General features: G+C 40.0%; 1 protein-coding gene across 1 annotated transcript in view; it reads left to right on the top strand.

Annotated features, from left to right (window-relative positions):
- Nucleotides 1–15514, top strand: part of ST18 (ST18 C2H2C-type zinc finger transcription factor) — a gene marked incomplete at both ends in the record, with an annotated part of 157513 nt that extends 141999 nt beyond the window's left edge. Inside the window, 9 exons of the mRNA XM_082499226.1 lie at nucleotides 622–684; nucleotides 1500–1568; nucleotides 6771–6833; nucleotides 6929–7009; nucleotides 8052–8273; nucleotides 10338–10426; nucleotides 11987–12090; nucleotides 14420–14563; nucleotides 15374–15514. Coding sequence (XP_082355352.1) covers nucleotides 622–684; nucleotides 1500–1568; nucleotides 6771–6833; nucleotides 6929–7009; nucleotides 8052–8273; nucleotides 10338–10426; nucleotides 11987–12090; nucleotides 14420–14563; nucleotides 15374–15514 — 976 coding nt within the window. The remainder of the gene's footprint in view (nucleotides 1–621; nucleotides 685–1499; nucleotides 1569–6770; nucleotides 6834–6928; nucleotides 7010–8051; nucleotides 8274–10337; nucleotides 10427–11986; nucleotides 12091–14419; nucleotides 14564–15373) is intronic.
- Nucleotides 15515–15969: the final 455 nt, after the last annotated feature.

The following is a 15969-nucleotide window of genomic DNA, read 5'->3' as shown; positions in this document are numbered from 1 at the left end:
TTCAGCTGAGAAACATCTTGGGAAACTTTTGTGCTCGTCCTGAACTTCAGCTGTGTGAGCTTGACGTGCTTTTTGTTCTGCAAGCAACCATAACACCTACTTTTTCACTTGTGTCAGAAAATAACGATCGGATGTTTTTCTAAAGAAGGTGCCTTATTTTAGTCAGAAGTCAAGGAAATTATATTTAGAATATTACCATCCTCTGGCCTGTGTTATACAGGAGGTCAGATCAGAAACTTCATCCCTAACATTTATGAATTGCTGTCAAAATTCGGTACCGGTAACGAAATTGTCCTTTTAAGAACCCAAGTTGTAACCAAAAAGTCTTCTCAAAGCATGGTCATTTCACATTATATAGATTAAAAAAAACCAAGGTTTTGACTCTTTTGCACAGTGGAAATAGGAAAAAATTTTTCCATCTATGCTTCAAGTAACAATTGAAAACTGGAAGTGTTGTGTAAGTTTTGCTAGTTTTCTGTAGTGTCATAATAGTGTTGAGATGATGAATGTAACGGTGAATGTGATTGCCCTAAGGATCATTACATAATTCACTGCAGGGTAGGGTGGGCTGTGGGGTGTAATATACATACTCTAATTTCTCATTGCATCTTCTTTGCATAGCTGTCCAACTCCAGGATGTGATGGCAGTGGTCACGTCACAGGAAACTATGCCTCACATCGCAGGTGAGAAACAACGGGAAACCTAAAGCAGGAAATAGAGCTACATTTAGCTATTGTGATCTTTGAACACTATTATAATAACCATGAATAAGTCTTCAAAACTAATTTGCAGAAAATAATCCATACAGAAATGTGGCCGGTTTTCCTAGTTTTGTTATATTTTGTGAAGGTCTGGGCTCGATAGACTGATGGAGTTTAGCAGCGTATGCTTATTACTGTAACTGCGTGTCTCAGCTGAGACCTGTCGATAGGTCATTTGGTAAAGGTTTCATTTCTCTAAGTGCACAAGCACTCTCTGTACAGATGCTGGTGCATGAGATTTTAATCAGGTTTCCACAGATGTTTCTACGAATGGCTTTGAAAGTCATAGATCTTCTAAAATAATCTGAGGATGCCAAATATTTTCCTCAGAATAGCCTACTGTCAACCTAGGGTTTGAAATAATAATTTCCTGCCTTTCCTTTTGGGAGCAGGATGGAAGCAGTTTCTGCCTTTTCTCAGCCACGTGGACCAGATGCTCTTCCTGCCCTTCATGTAGGCAACATAAAGGAAGGAGTCTGTGTACCACTGCCTCCCCGTGCAAAGCTTTACAGGGACTGAGAAATATTTGGCCCTAAACATATATCTTTCCAGTCATTTAAGAACTACAGCCTGATATTGGCTGCTCCTCCTTTGTCATGAGCAAATATTTGAGGATCTCTTTTTTCCCATTCTAAGTCATAGATTGTCTGGACATTGCTGTTTTAAGAAGAAAGAAAAAAAAAAAAAGAAAGAAAAGTTCTGTTTTAGTAAAATATTTTGCATCATTCTTTTTTCAGTGTTTCTGGGTGTCCATTAGCTGACAAGACATTAAAATCCCTTATGGCTGCTAACTCTCAGGAGCTTAAGTAAGTATTGATAATAGCACAAAATTTATTGTTATTTATCTTTGACCAACAAGTTCCCTACATTAATGCAATTGTTCATTTGAATTGCTCTGAGTAATGTCAAACCTTTGTCCAAAATTTGAAGTGAATTGGTTTGAAAGCTTTTGAGTGAAATAGAGTTTACCTTTCTCCATTTGTCCATCTTCTTTTTTGTACCCCTTCATTTCCATGAATTAACAATGACCTGGGGAAAAAATTGTAAACACTAGGAGACATGCTACTCTCATAGTATTTCTGAATCGGAGAGAAATAGAAAATATGTAACATGTAAGGCAAATCTGGCAAATAACTCAGTCTGATCCAGTTAGAATAAATTAGAATTATGTAGTTAGAAATAAATTCATTTAGAATAAATCTAAAAATGAGACCAGAACTCCTGCAAATCATTTTTTATCATTCACTACCATATACTATGAGTTTAATGTCACTGAAGCAGACATCAAGTCATATGATTTTTTGCTGGCATAATTCTCACCATGAAATGTCACTTACAAAAGGACTATGCAGGCTCTGCTATATAGACAGATGTATAGGGACATATGAATATTTCAAAAATCTGTAGTCAAGAGAGGCACTGGCAACCAGTCATCTAGTTATTGAATTGGCTTTGTCAATAAGGATGTGGGGAAGAGGAAAGGATAATTAGAGTTCTTTCATAGCTTTCCCTCTGCAACTTGTAAATTGGATCCCATAATAGACGGCTTGGAAAAACTCATGAATGCATGTAAAAAGGGGAGAATCCCGTGACTGTCCTTTCTGTCCTTTAGGTTAATCCCTAGTCCAGATAGAAGAAAATACAGTCTGATCATGGCACTATTATGCTGTTCCGATGGTATTAATAGTAGAAGTGTAACATACATACATTTAGGCTTAACTCAGTGTTTAGCTTCCCCAGATCAAATGTTAGTGGTCTTACCCCCTAATCTCACAACTTAAATTATAAAAAAAATGCTGAACTGATGGGAGCTATGGAGTTGAACCTACTGCAGATGCAGCAATGGCAAAGAAAGGAGATTTATGTGGGCAACCATTCAAAGCAGTTCCCAAAGCCAGTAGGTAAACTGACACACTGGCACAACGCTTCCATTTTCCCATCACTGAGTCTCAAAGGTATAACATTTAGGTTTTGTTTGTTCTAAAAAGAGCAGCAGAAGAAGCAAGGAACTGACTTCCGAAAATGCTGACAAATTTGAAATCATTTGCTGAGTCATATGTATTTGTCCCTGCTTTTGTTGGCTTTCTGCCATACATAGACACTCACACAAATATTTTGAATAGTTGCTCCTCATGCAGCAACCCCCCCCCCCCCCATATTCATGTGTGAATAAGGAAATTTGCATACCAATATGGTTATTTTTCCACTAAAGCTTCTAGAGTTTTGGTCATGCCATAAGGAAAGAGGAGCAACAGCATATGACTTAAATGACAAACTGCACACTGTACGCCATGTATAATAAGTGAGTTGTGAAAGACAAAGTCAAAGTTCATGGACATTTCACAGACAGAAATATGTTGCATAACGCACTTAGCATTTAATTTCAATTAACTAGAAAAAGAGCAAAAATCAAAATCTGTTCACAGACAATTTGCAAAAGGAAAAAGGGCTAAATAAAATTATTTTCCACAAATGCACCACCTTGTTTTAGCTTCCTGCAAACATAGCACAGGTGAAATTTTAAACAAGGCTCTGCTTTTGATAAGTGCTGGCTAAATGAAATCTTATGCCAAAAACTGCAATCGTACTTGTACTTGCACTGGTATATTATAGTCATATCAATAGTTAATATTACTACTGCTATGTGAGCAGAGGGCATAAATGCTCGTAGAATCAGGCCACGAAAGTATTCTCATGTAGTTAGGCATGAATATGAAAAAACTGTGTATTTTTTCCAAATGTTATTCGCATTTAATTTGCCAGAATCAAGATACGATTTTGGCTTTAATTATGAAACTCTAAGCCAGCAAAGATACAAGGCTTCCATGTGATCTACAGTTTGGAAATAAGGAAGATCTGTTCAGAAAGTGAGCCTTTGAGTCAGATTCAAGAATTTTTTTATCTGAGGATTCTTGCTGCACAGAGCAATTGGTGGTCAAATTAAAACATACTGAAGTTGATGATGAATCAGATTTTAAAGCTGTAAGGGATAATTATGACTGATTTTCCTGTTTCACCAAAGAGCTTTTTATCGAGCCCTAAAGAGTTTTTAAATTGTACTTTGGAAAGATATTTACTTATGGTTCAGAAACCTTAAGGAATAGGTAGTCAGTCCTACCCTTAAACAAGTTGTTGCAGTGGCTAATTGTCAATTTTAGGAGGGATTTTAGCAGTTCATCAAGATAGGTTTCACACAACACATTTATACTGATCCATATTCAATAGGCAGCGTGACATATTTCAGTCAATGGCTTTCTCAGTTGACCTCTGTGGCTTTGCCTTAACTACAGTTCATATCCAATCATTCCTGTGAGCTTTCCAGTGAGTTAAAGTACCAGAAATGCTCCTAGATCTGCAGCACAGTGTATCAATTTTACATGCAGTTGTAGCTCATCTACCTAAAGATAAGGCAATTCTCTTGGAGAAGGGAACGAAATAGCAGGTACTCAATGCACAGTTACAAGAATTTCTACGTGAAATCTCTGAGACATTTCCTCTTGGAAAACAAACGATGAATTGTAAAAGAATCTGTAACCTACACCCACTTGAGAGTTGACATCTTTTAGCTCGAGCTCCTGAGGCCTCTGGCCCTCCAATGTAAATCTGATTTTCTTGGCTCTGCACAGGAATCCGTAACAGAGGATGACTCCCTAAGCTGGGGCACCAGTCCAAACTCATCAGCCAGTTAAAAGCTGATGAAGATCCACAGTCAGTATTACTGACTGTAAGGCGATACATGGTTGGTGTATCATGTATTGTGGAATTTCACAATCCATACAAAGATATAACCAATATTTGGAAAACCCAACCCAGTGGTCAAGCTTAGGAATCTTGCTAGTAAACTTTCTGACTAATTGGTCAGTAGCCCACCTGAAATATCATCTTATAATTTCATCAGTATTGATAATATCACAGCCTCAAATCTTTAACGACCTCAAGAATACTTTGAACCCTAGTCCGGTTGTGAAGTCTATCTGCTGCCAAAGTTGGTAAATACAAATGGGGAGATTTAAATTTAGTTCAGTGTCTTTTTTAAGTCCATAACCCTCGGACTCTCAGATCTGAATGTCTCCCACAAAGAGCTCTTACTGAATTAAAATCCAAGTCCAGTCTATGCAGACAGCTCTTCCATCTGTGATCATCTGATAAAACAAGTAGCCAAAAATAATAGCCATAGTATTTGGCAGGTGTTCTGGATTTACTTGTGAGCATTCACACTCTCCAGACATCTGCCCTTGCTTCCTGCTCCACATGACATTGTGCCCAGCCCTTGTCCCACACTCAGACAGGTCAACATTTAGCTCTACACAGTCGAGCGTATCTGGCACTCTGCAACCCACACCTCTACCTTCGCTATCAGTGTGACTCATGTCATTCTGCCAAAATATTTTGTTCAGAAAATGTCATCATGAAATGTTTTGACATGTTTTTTTTAAAAAAAAAAAAACAACTCTCTCCCCTTTCTTCAGCTGAAATTATTTGCTGAATTCTACTTGATTCAGTGAATAAATTTGGTCATGTCCAAAAGAAATCACATTTTTGACAAATTAATTGTTCGCAGAAAAATAGTTTTAAATATTCTGTGAAGAGATACACCTGCACACTCAGATGTGCTCTTACAATTATATTTGTAGGTGTTTTCCATGGCAGCCTACCAATGACTAGATTAAACCACCCATCTCCTCACCTCAGGGAAGATTCGGTAACAACTGACACTCTTAAGAGAGTATTGAACAATGCAAATTTCCTTAATGGTTCAGTACAAAATTATTCGGCACAACTGTTTCTGTAAACCTGATACTCTGTAAAAATCATAGCATTCAAAAAGCCCTTTGAGACGCTTAGCATAAAAACTTTGTGCTGTATAATACAGAAACATAGGAATGGCTGGCACAACTGCTAAAGGTAAATATTTTTTTCTTGCTGCTTTGCGTGCTGAGGTGTTTCTCTTCTCTTAAAAAAAAAAAACAAAAAACAAACCAAACCAAGCCAAACCAAACCAAACCAAGCCAAACCAAGCCAAACCAAGCCAAACCAAGCCAAACCAAACCAAACCAAAAACCCACACAAGCCTTAAATGAAAATAAAATAAAAATAAAAAAATCTGAACTTCTGAGATGTAAGGTGCTACCAGTAAGGTCCTGCTCCAAATCCCGCAGAAGTCAGTGGAAAGATCTAGTGACTCCAGTAGGCTTTTGGAGCACATTCTCTACATACAACCAGCGAGAAAGAAGCCCACCCTCCCAGACCACTGGCAAAACCACAGTAACAGCCAGGTTTGTTTCCTTTCACTGTAGGGGTGGTTTAGTATTAAACATTCATACTTGAAAAGGCTTGTTTGTTGCACACACACACAGAAACCCCTTAACTATGAGACATAAGCATAATCCAATTGCCAAGCTGAATACCCAACGGACTCTAGTGCTAGAAAGATATGGCCCTGTTGTATGCTTACAGCGCTAGAATATACAAATTATTAAATTCAAATTCTGGCTATCATCTACTGATGCCCAAAAGTAAAACTGCTTCTCGCTTCCATTTCCCCTTCTGTAAACACTGGCAAAGTGCTTATTTATATCTGTACCTGAAAATATCAGAGGAATAACAAACAAACACATAACAGCAAATTTACAAATAGATCTATATCAGCTGCTTTTATTTTTATGTTGATTGTCTACAAAGAAAAATGTTGGGTGCAAACAGTGTTATAAACTGATTAAATCTACACATCATATGCAATATGTTAATATGTTTCGCATTCCTTACTAAAACTCTTTAAAAAAAAAAAGTATGAAAGGAGCCTGCTCATTTAAAAAAACAAAACAAAACAAAACAAAAACCAAACAAACAACAAAAAAAAACACCCAAATCATCAAGGACTAGTTTTGATCATTCAAAAAAACCCTCTGCTGTTTTTTCTTCCACCCTAGGCACAATGTAGAATATACCCTTTATTCACTGTGTACCTTTGAAGCCGTATTTTTTAAGCTCCCTGTATTATTCCGTAGGTGCCCGACACCTGGCTGTGACGGCTCTGGCCACGTGACAGGGAACTATGCATCTCACAGAAGGTAAAACCCGTCCCATCGCACAGGGGTGCAGCGCTCCGGGTTCTTGGCAAGCAGTAGCAGAAAGAGGTGGCTTTTATTCTGTGTGCTTCTTTCAGCTTATCTGGTTGTCCTCGTGCCAGGAAAGGAGGTATCAAAGTGACTCCTACCAAGGAAGAAAAAGAAGACCCTGAACTTAAGTGAGTACAAAAGCAGAAGTCTACCACCAGTGAAGGGGGGGAAAAAGCCCATAAGAGCTCAGGACTCGAGGCACCATAGGAGATGCTCCATTTAGTCTGAGCCACGTGAGGATACAGCCCAGAGCTGGAGCCGAACCAGGTGTTTCTGCTTCCAGTGAAGCTGGTGGAGTCCGTCACCTTGAGGCTTGAGCAGTGAGGAAGGATTGCTATTCCTGCTTGCGTCGGTCCAATTATTTTAAATGGTGCTATGAAATTGCCACGTACTTGGAAAATTTGGCAAAATCAAGGAAAATAAATTATTTCGCCTGTAGTGAAATCTTAACATGTCAGCTAATTAAATCAGTGACACCTTAAAAATATGCCTCAGAGAACTTAAATATGTCTCATCTTTTCTCTATAAATAAATTAAAATTTCACTTAAAGTGAGAACTGGAAACTTAGTAAAGATTCACTACTTTCCTGACCTGAACACACATTCCATTAAAGTCAGTAAATGACCACCGCCAGAATGTAGATATGAAGATTTAGTTGCAAACGATGTTGTTCTTAATACTTGCTAATGATGTATGACAGGCTGCATAACACTGGCAGAGCAGTGCAAAAAACCATCCCAAATCTTTCTTTGCAAGTGTTTGCGTGAGATGATGCAAGTTTTCCAGGTACAGGAACCCACCCTCCGCTTCATGTCAGAAACCGGGATAGAGAGGAGAGAATGTTGACTTTCCATACAACAGTAGAAGGGAGATATACTGCCTGTGATAGAATTGCAATTTTCTTTTCTGGCAAAATACTATCTAAATGACTGTTTGAGTTTCTCGGGCGGTATGACTGTATTTTAAATTGCCCTAAGATCAGCTGAGCCCCCATAGCTCAGCTTGACGTGAATTGGATGCTCAGGTACAGTGTGCCTCCGGGGACTGAGTCTTAATCCATTAATGCAAAGCGGCACAGGCAGCTGGAACGATTTTCTCAGACTTGCTTGAGACTGTCTTCGCCTGCTCTCTCCAGTGAAAACGAGGGTTCTTTTGCTGTGTTTCTGTAGATGTCCAGTGATAGGCTGTGATGGCCAAGGTCACATATCAGGTAAATACACTTCTCATCGCACTGCTTCTGGTTGTCCTTTGGCTGCCAAGAGACAGAAGGAGAGTCCCGTCAATGGGTCTTCACTATCCTGGAAACTGAACAAACAAGAGCTGCCACACTGTCCTTTGCCAGGCTGCAACGGGCTGGGTCATGTTAATAATGTTTTTGTCACCCACAGAAGGTATAACTTTGTGTTTTCTCTTTTTATTTTCCCTTAACGTTCCGCTGTTGAATTGGCAACATGTGAGGTTACAGTCTGAATAAATTGTGCTGAAGTCTTTAAGTAACTACGTAGTTTACATTGCAGCTGAAGTTATAGGGATCAGAATAACTTTCAGAGACTTGAGATCAACTTTTTGGTCTTTTTCTATGTTCCAATTGCAATGTGACTTTCCAAGGTCTTTTCTTCAGATTAGCACAGTTTCTACATGGTTTAAAATTTAATAGAGTTCTTTCCTAGGCAAATATGGAGATGTATCTGTATATCTTGTACGGAAAATGCAAATATCATTGAAATGTTACCAGAAAAGATTTAGCAAGAGCAAGGGCTGCATTCATTGCATCTTTTACCAGTGGAAAAGCTGTTTTCATAAACTTTGTATGTAAATAGCTAGAACTGCACAAAAAAGTAAACATTTAGAACTCATAAGGATTACACAAGTTTGAAGTTATAACAATCTTATGAAGAAAACTATCCTTACAAAGCAGGCATTCCACATATAACCAGTAACAATAAACACTACTATTTATCACTGTGAAAACACTAGTGTAATTTGACCACCTTCAATCAATATTACACAAAGAATCTGGCTGTAGAATCTGAATTAATTCCTGGCAAATTTGGTCTTCTGTCTGTACGAGGAATTAAGTCTATATTCCGTACCTTCTTTCCTTTATTTCTAACACTTAGAACCAACTTCTCCAATAACAAGAATGCCCAAGGTCACTTGAACAAATTCAGCCAGACTCCAGTTGTTACCCTAACTTTATGATCTACGTTCCATATTAAAGTCTTTACATTAGGACACCACTGTAAATTGGGGCTAATTAAGCAAATAACATAAATAGTATGTTAGTTGGTTGCAACTCATACTCCAGATGATTTCTGTCCTACATAAGGCTGGATCACACTCAATATCATGCTAGTTAAAAGGAAGCAGTAAATATAGCTTTACGATATGATATCCTTTCCTAGGACAATTGAAACCCAACAGGTAACCCATGGCTTTGAGACATTCTTCTGGTTAGTTATCTGCTCTGGGCAGAGATAATAAGCAGCATTTTAGAACTGGAGAATGAGCATCTTTCCCTGTACAGCGTTCAGCTAAGCCAGTGCGAAGCTAGCTTTAACCTGCAAAAGCTTTTCTTCCCCCCCCCCCCCCCCATGTGGAAACACCATGTCTGTTAGGATTTTTGTTTTTAATTTTTACACACACACAAAAATCAACCATTTTCCTGTGGAACAAAATTTTCCTTCACTCCTTACTCGGCTATGTCTGAATACAAATCCTTCTGCCAGTTCTTCAGCATATGGGTATTTTTTCTTTGTCATTTATAAAGATAGTATTAAGACAATGCAATTCATCTTAGCCCTTTAGCAGGCTATAAAAATTTCCTCAGATAATTACCAGCTGATGAAATTGTAAGCTTTGAAATGGCAAAATGTAATTTAATGTGAACAGTGGTTAAAAAGCAAACTGACTATATAATAGAACCATTCAAAAAGGCTATTACAGTCTATAGGGTATATCCAGAGTTGTTATTGTATTGATCATTATTATGTATCAACAAAATGATACAATACTGGTGTGCCACAGAAATCATCCCATTAACTAATTTTTTTTAGGAGAGTAAACTTGCCATCATACTTCCCTGCTCCTCTGGAGCACAAATGCTTAATAAAAAACAATAGAGAGTTTTTATTTATAAGTGTTGGAACTTCAAGAATTCTGTAAATGCATCTTCGCATAACTTCACAGTAGCTGCCACTGCTATTTTGATTATTCTGAAATACGCTTAAGAGTTGTTTACTTATAGGTTGAGATTTCTGTGCCAATTTTCAAGCTGGAATATATAGTTAAATGGCTCTTTATGAGTTATGTCATTCCCTGAAGCTATGCTATAATGGAGATACTGATGTGACCTTAGGTACAGAGGTCTGTCCAAGTGCATGATAATATTGCCTGAAAGGATTGTTGCCATTTTCAAGTGGGTGCTAATGTTTTTTTTTTCCTATCCGTTTCAGCCTGTCTGGTTGTCCTCTGAATGCACAAGCCATAAAAAAGGGCAAAATTTCGGAAGAATTAATGACTATCAAGCTTAAAGCAAGTGGTGGTAAGGAGATTTGTAAGAGATGATGACATTTATTTAGATAGAAGGGCCTTGACTCCCATTTATACTTATGCCCCTTTGTGCCATTCTGGCATTAATTCTCACTCCTTTCGGTTGTCTCTAGCAATAACAAATCTTGAATAACAAAAATCTTTGCGTGAGAGATTATAAAATTATTCTCATTTACATCATGATAACTCAACACTGAGTGTGTGCTCTCATCTTGTCTCAAAGTTTTATTTTTTGATTTGGAGACGCTTTCAATATTGTTATTACTAACAAATTCTTAGTTACAGATCAGGAAGACTTAGCTGTCTGATGACTAAGGCAGGAAGGGATGAATACTGTGTGCAGAAATCGGCTCCTCTCCCTAAACCTGAACACTACACGCTTTAGTATCTGTGCAGTACTTGGACAATTTTGCTAACCCAAGTGTAAAGGAACAATTAACAAGTAGTTACGGGGGGAAATATGTAGTATTCTCCTTTCTTACACAGCGTGCTTTAGAAAGGTGGGCATTGAGCCAGGATTCAGGGAACTTGGTCTTCATGCTTCCAACTGCTGAGCAAAACAGTCGTGTCATGTCGGGCAAGCGAGCTTGCTTCCATGCATCCATGTTATTCCTGGGGCAGGGACTGCTGCTTACAGATTTCCCAAGCTGGCTCCCCAGTAGACTCAGTTCAGGGCTTTAGGTTTTAAAGCAGTAACAACAGCGGCAGAAACCTCTAGGCAGGATTGGACTCAGGGTGATACTAAGCAGAGAGAGGGACACCTATTGCCAGCAGCTGTAGCTGCTCAGTATTTTTCAGGACAAGGCTTTCATTAAAGACCTGAAGGTTTGTTTTCTTTGCTATATCTAACCTGTGAGGATGTAAAATAAAAGTCTTCCTTCCTTTTTTTTTTTTTTTTTCTGTAATGCTTGTTCGCTTTCTGACAATTTCTCTTTTGCTGTTATTTAAATTTCACTATTTATCACGTGTAACTAAGGCTGCGCTTCTTGAAGTTATTCTACACAGAGATTTGCCCCCACAGAGCTTCTTGCAAGATCAGAAGCAGGTACAGATGGGCTGGCTAAAGTCGGCAATTATACTAGTGGAGATGTTACCCCGGGATGTTCCCTGCAAAAGAAGGGTTGCTGTTCTGTTTCTTTAAAAACCAAACCAAACCAAACCAACCAACCAAAAAAAAAAACAAACCCCAAACAAACAAAAAAACCCAAAGTTGTAAATACTCCCTCATGCTTTATGATAAACTTTCCTCTTCCTGGGCAATTTTTCCTTTCTGTACCCTCCAGCTTGCAGTTGTATATTGCACTGGCAAAAAAAAAAGAATCGTGAAACACAAAGACTCAGAAACCCCCTTCTATGTTTCAGCTCATATAGATGTTTTACAGCTAGGATACAATTTTGACAGTGAAGGCAAAGCAAGAGGTAATTTAAGGATCAATCATTTGATCAAAAGCTTGTTATCTTCCTCTCGTTCAGTCACAGCAGCTTGTTACTCATACATCCATTTACGTGTGGACACCTTAAATCTGATATTGGTATTTTCAACTATTTGCAGGTATTGAGAGTGATGAAGAAATCAGACACTTGGATGAGGAAATAAAAGAATTGAATGAATCCAATCTTAAAATTGAAGCTGACATGATGAAACTTCAAACCCAGGTATGACGTCAACATGAAAGTTTTACCTTTTCTTATGCTATGTTTAAGCACAGTAAATAAATTAAATGCTATGTAAATGCTATGTTTAAACAGTCTCCTGTGCACTTGTTTTCCCATCATTTTGTGGCACTTAAAAGTACCAAAATCCTACATGCTTTTTTTTGTTGTTGTTGTTGGGTTTTGTTTTTTTTTTTATTTTCTGTAAATAAGCAGCAGATTCCTGGGTATTGTCTTAAAGATCTGGTGAATGACAAATTCAGAGCCGTTTGGAGCTGATCTTGGCAAGCAGAAAAAACGTATTTACGGACAAAACATTCATTTTCCTTTGTTGAACAAACTGTGCAGAATCCCATGACAGCAGTTTTTAGGGAGGATATTACCTCTTACCGGGACACTCTGACTCTTAATGTGAGTGGACTTTGTTATGTGTACTTAAGAAAATCTCCCTAGCTCAGTTCACTCGCTGTCAGTTATTCAAATAGTTTGAATTTTGCCTCCAGGCAACACCTGCTAACGAATGGATGCCTTTTGCTAATTTGTGTAGCAGACGAGTTTGACCGGAGCTGTGGAAAAAAGTCGTTCTCTTTCATTCTTTTGTGTACTGGAGAGATTAAATCGGCTTTAAGACGCTGATAGTTGTTCTATGGAGTGAGCTGAATACGTTCTTCCCTACAGAGACTCCTATATGCACCTGGGAGTTCACCTGGGCAGATTAGGTAAAAGTAAGAGCAGAAGCTTGCTTAAAATTTTAGGAATAAAGGTTTCTGTAAAAAGTTCCTAAATGAGATCTGGGAACTGAATGTAAGTCTAAACGGATGTAAAATAAACTGAGTGTAACCGTACCCCTCTGTATTTGTACCACGCTGGAATCAATAGTGTTGATTTATGCTGTTTTTGTAATAATCACCACGTGTATGGTCTAAATAAGAGTGAACCTTATGCCAGCTGTGCTGGTTCTAAATGGTTTGGCTTCACACTGCAAAGGTTGTGAGGATCCATCCCAAATCGCACTGCAGCGAGGGAGGGGGTGGGGGCGGTGTTCAGCGCCTCAGGACACTTATTTCAGTTCTCTCTGTTGATCGCTGTGCTGTTTGCCCAGAGATGGCCCAACTTACGCAGTCAGGTTTCTTCTCCTCGGACTTGCTCCCTGGGGAAGGCAGTCTGACCAGCAAAGCCTGAACTGAACCACAGCTGAAGCAACACGTCCCCTACACGGCTTGCTCTATCTCCTTTTAATCTAGCCCAAACAGGCGTTGGGCTGCTGCGAGCGAGCACCCTCCGGAGGAGGGGTTGTGGCAGATCGCAGGCAGGCAAAAAGGGGTTCATCCCACTGGGGACAGTTTTGATGTGCGACAGCGCGTGAGGAAGGGAAGTAAAGTGGCCACAGCCAGAGACATTTAAGCAGTGCAGAGATGTGCATCCTAAGGACGAGAGGGTGGACATAGCAGCCGTGGACGTGACTCCATGGGTCTGCGCCTTGCAGAGCCGTGGCCAGGGTCAGGGGTGGCAGCCCTTGGTTCTGTCCTTCCCTGCTGCCCCGGTGCCCGCTGTGGGGCGAGGAGCTGGGCAGTGGGGAACCAGGCCCTGACGTCTCTGCTTTTGGGGTTTCAGCGCTGCTTTTGACACATAAGCCTTCAGAGCTCGGTATATTCCCAACGCTCTCACGCTGAAAAAGATACCATTTTGCTACTGCAGATGCTTTTTCCTGCTTTTTCCAAAGCCCTTGTTTCTATTCTGTTGGTCAGAGATCATCTTTGCAATGACTGATATGCGCTCAACCTCTTAGTTTCCTTTCCACTCGATTTTTCTCTTATTGTTTCCAGCGCCAGCCCTGTCGCTAATCCCAGCCAACCCACAGCTCTACCCTCCGCCCAGGAGCAGGGCAGGAAAGTAGCACAACTGCTAATACCCGTGCCCTTGCTATTGTGGTCCATCAGCAGGGATGCTGTAAGAGCAGGACAGCAATGTAAACATCAGCCTCCTTTCTCCTTCCCTCCGCCAGCCGTGCGGCCACACTCTCCATCCCAGCTCCACATTGACCTTCTCCCCCGAGCTCAATTCCCTCCTCCCACCCCCGGGCACACTCCAGTGCCTCGCTGCCACAAGGTTTCTCCATGAACCAGCAGCAAAGTTCATCAGTTCAGAGCAAATACCACCTCTCCCTCGCTCTGAATATTCTGTGGAGAAGTTATGTCTTTCCTAAAAAAAAAAACCTATACCCGAGTTTCAGATGCACTGTGGCCCCTCTCATAATTGGGTTCAGACTGCAGTTACAATGCTGTCAAAGGGTCTATCTCTCTGTGTGTTTGTGCCTGCCTGTGTCTTTTAGATCACATCTATGGAGAGCAATCTGAAAACAATAGAAGAAGAGAACAAACTCATAGAGCAGAACAACGAGAGCCTGTTGAAGGAGCTAGCTGGCTTAAGCCAAGCCCTCATCTCCAGCCTCGCTGACATTCAGCTTCCACAGATGGTAAGACCACAGCCAGCAGCTTCGCACCTTCTTTGAGACTCTTTTGCCAGCACTTGAAGCAGATGAGCAAGCTCAGGGACCAACAGGAACACTGGAGCTGCATTAGCAGAGAGCTCTTTTAGCCTAATTTACTTTGCAGAGATGCTGGATCATGAAATCTGTGTGATAGCAGGCACAGTTGCTTCCAGGACTGAGCCAGCCCTGGTACCTCTGCCCTGTACCGCACCGCGCAGGACAGGGTTTTCCCTCGTCCCTTTCTACCTGAATGTCCACCCCGCACAAAGAGTGAAAACTTCGCACTGAGAATCCTTATTTACCCTGCTCCTAGATCAAAACTTTAACCTGGTTCATACAGGTGATTTTTCTGGAGCCAACAAAGCTGTACCTTCTCAAAAGCTCCACGTCCTTGATGTCTTACTTGCAAACGCAGGCCAAACACACAAAGGTACTTGGGTCTCCAGAGTTACGGTGCCCTTTCCCAGTCTCCAGAAGGTCGCTGGGAGATTAGGTGAGGACAGTTACGGGGATGTCAGCCACAATCCCAGAGCCAAACAGGCCTCAATAAAAAAGCAAATGACACTGACGATGACATCTCCAACCCCTTTTCTTGCTTGGAGAGCGTGTGGTTCCCCCAGCACGTGCAGCTCCCTTCATTTATACAACCCCTCCATTAATTTGGCTGGCTGCCCTGCTTACGACTTCTCCCCAGTTGCCATATTGCTGCTTTTCCGTGCTTTGGGGTTGGGTGTTTGGGTTTTTTTGGCCTTAATTTTATCTCCTACAATTATAATCTGTTTTGTCTTCATTTAGGGGCCAATCAGTGAGCAGAATTTCGAAGCATATGTAAATACACTCACAGACATGTACAGCAATCTGGAACGGGACTATTCCCCCGAATGCAAAGCTCTGCTGGAAAGTATCAAACAGGCAGTGAAGGGCATCCATGTGTAGGATGTGAAAGCTGCTGGGCAACAGAAATTACTTAACAGCAGTAAACTCCAGATGGATCTGTTAGGAGTTCATGTACTGCTAAGGGGTGTAGGTTGCCATGCTGCATTTACAATTGCAACATTGCACTAATTTTTTCCCAGCTGACATAAAAAAAAAAAAAAAAGAATAAAACCACAACAGACTATTTGTATTAACAGCAATGCACTCTGTTAGTATATTGTATTTATTTCAGTACAATTCCTTTTTTTTTCTTCTTTTGCACTCAGTTTTTGTAAAGTGAATGTAAAAAGTGTGTGCGACTATTTTTTATATTTTTTATTTATTTCTAATCAAAGAGTTGTTTTTTTTATCTTTTAACAGCATTTTTGCGGCCTGCCATATTTTTACAAAAGTGTTTATTAATTTATTTTCCAATGGGATTTTAAATAGACTGAAAAGTTTTACTGTAAATTAAA

The sequence above is a fragment of the Vanellus vanellus genome, assembly GCF_965231255.1.
Source record: "Vanellus vanellus genome assembly, chromosome: 2".
NCBI classification, from domain to species: Eukaryota; Metazoa; Chordata; class Aves; order Charadriiformes; family Charadriidae; genus Vanellus; species Vanellus vanellus.
The sequence above is the reverse complement of the archived record's forward strand: the minus strand, read 5'-3'. Positions and strand labels throughout refer to the sequence as shown.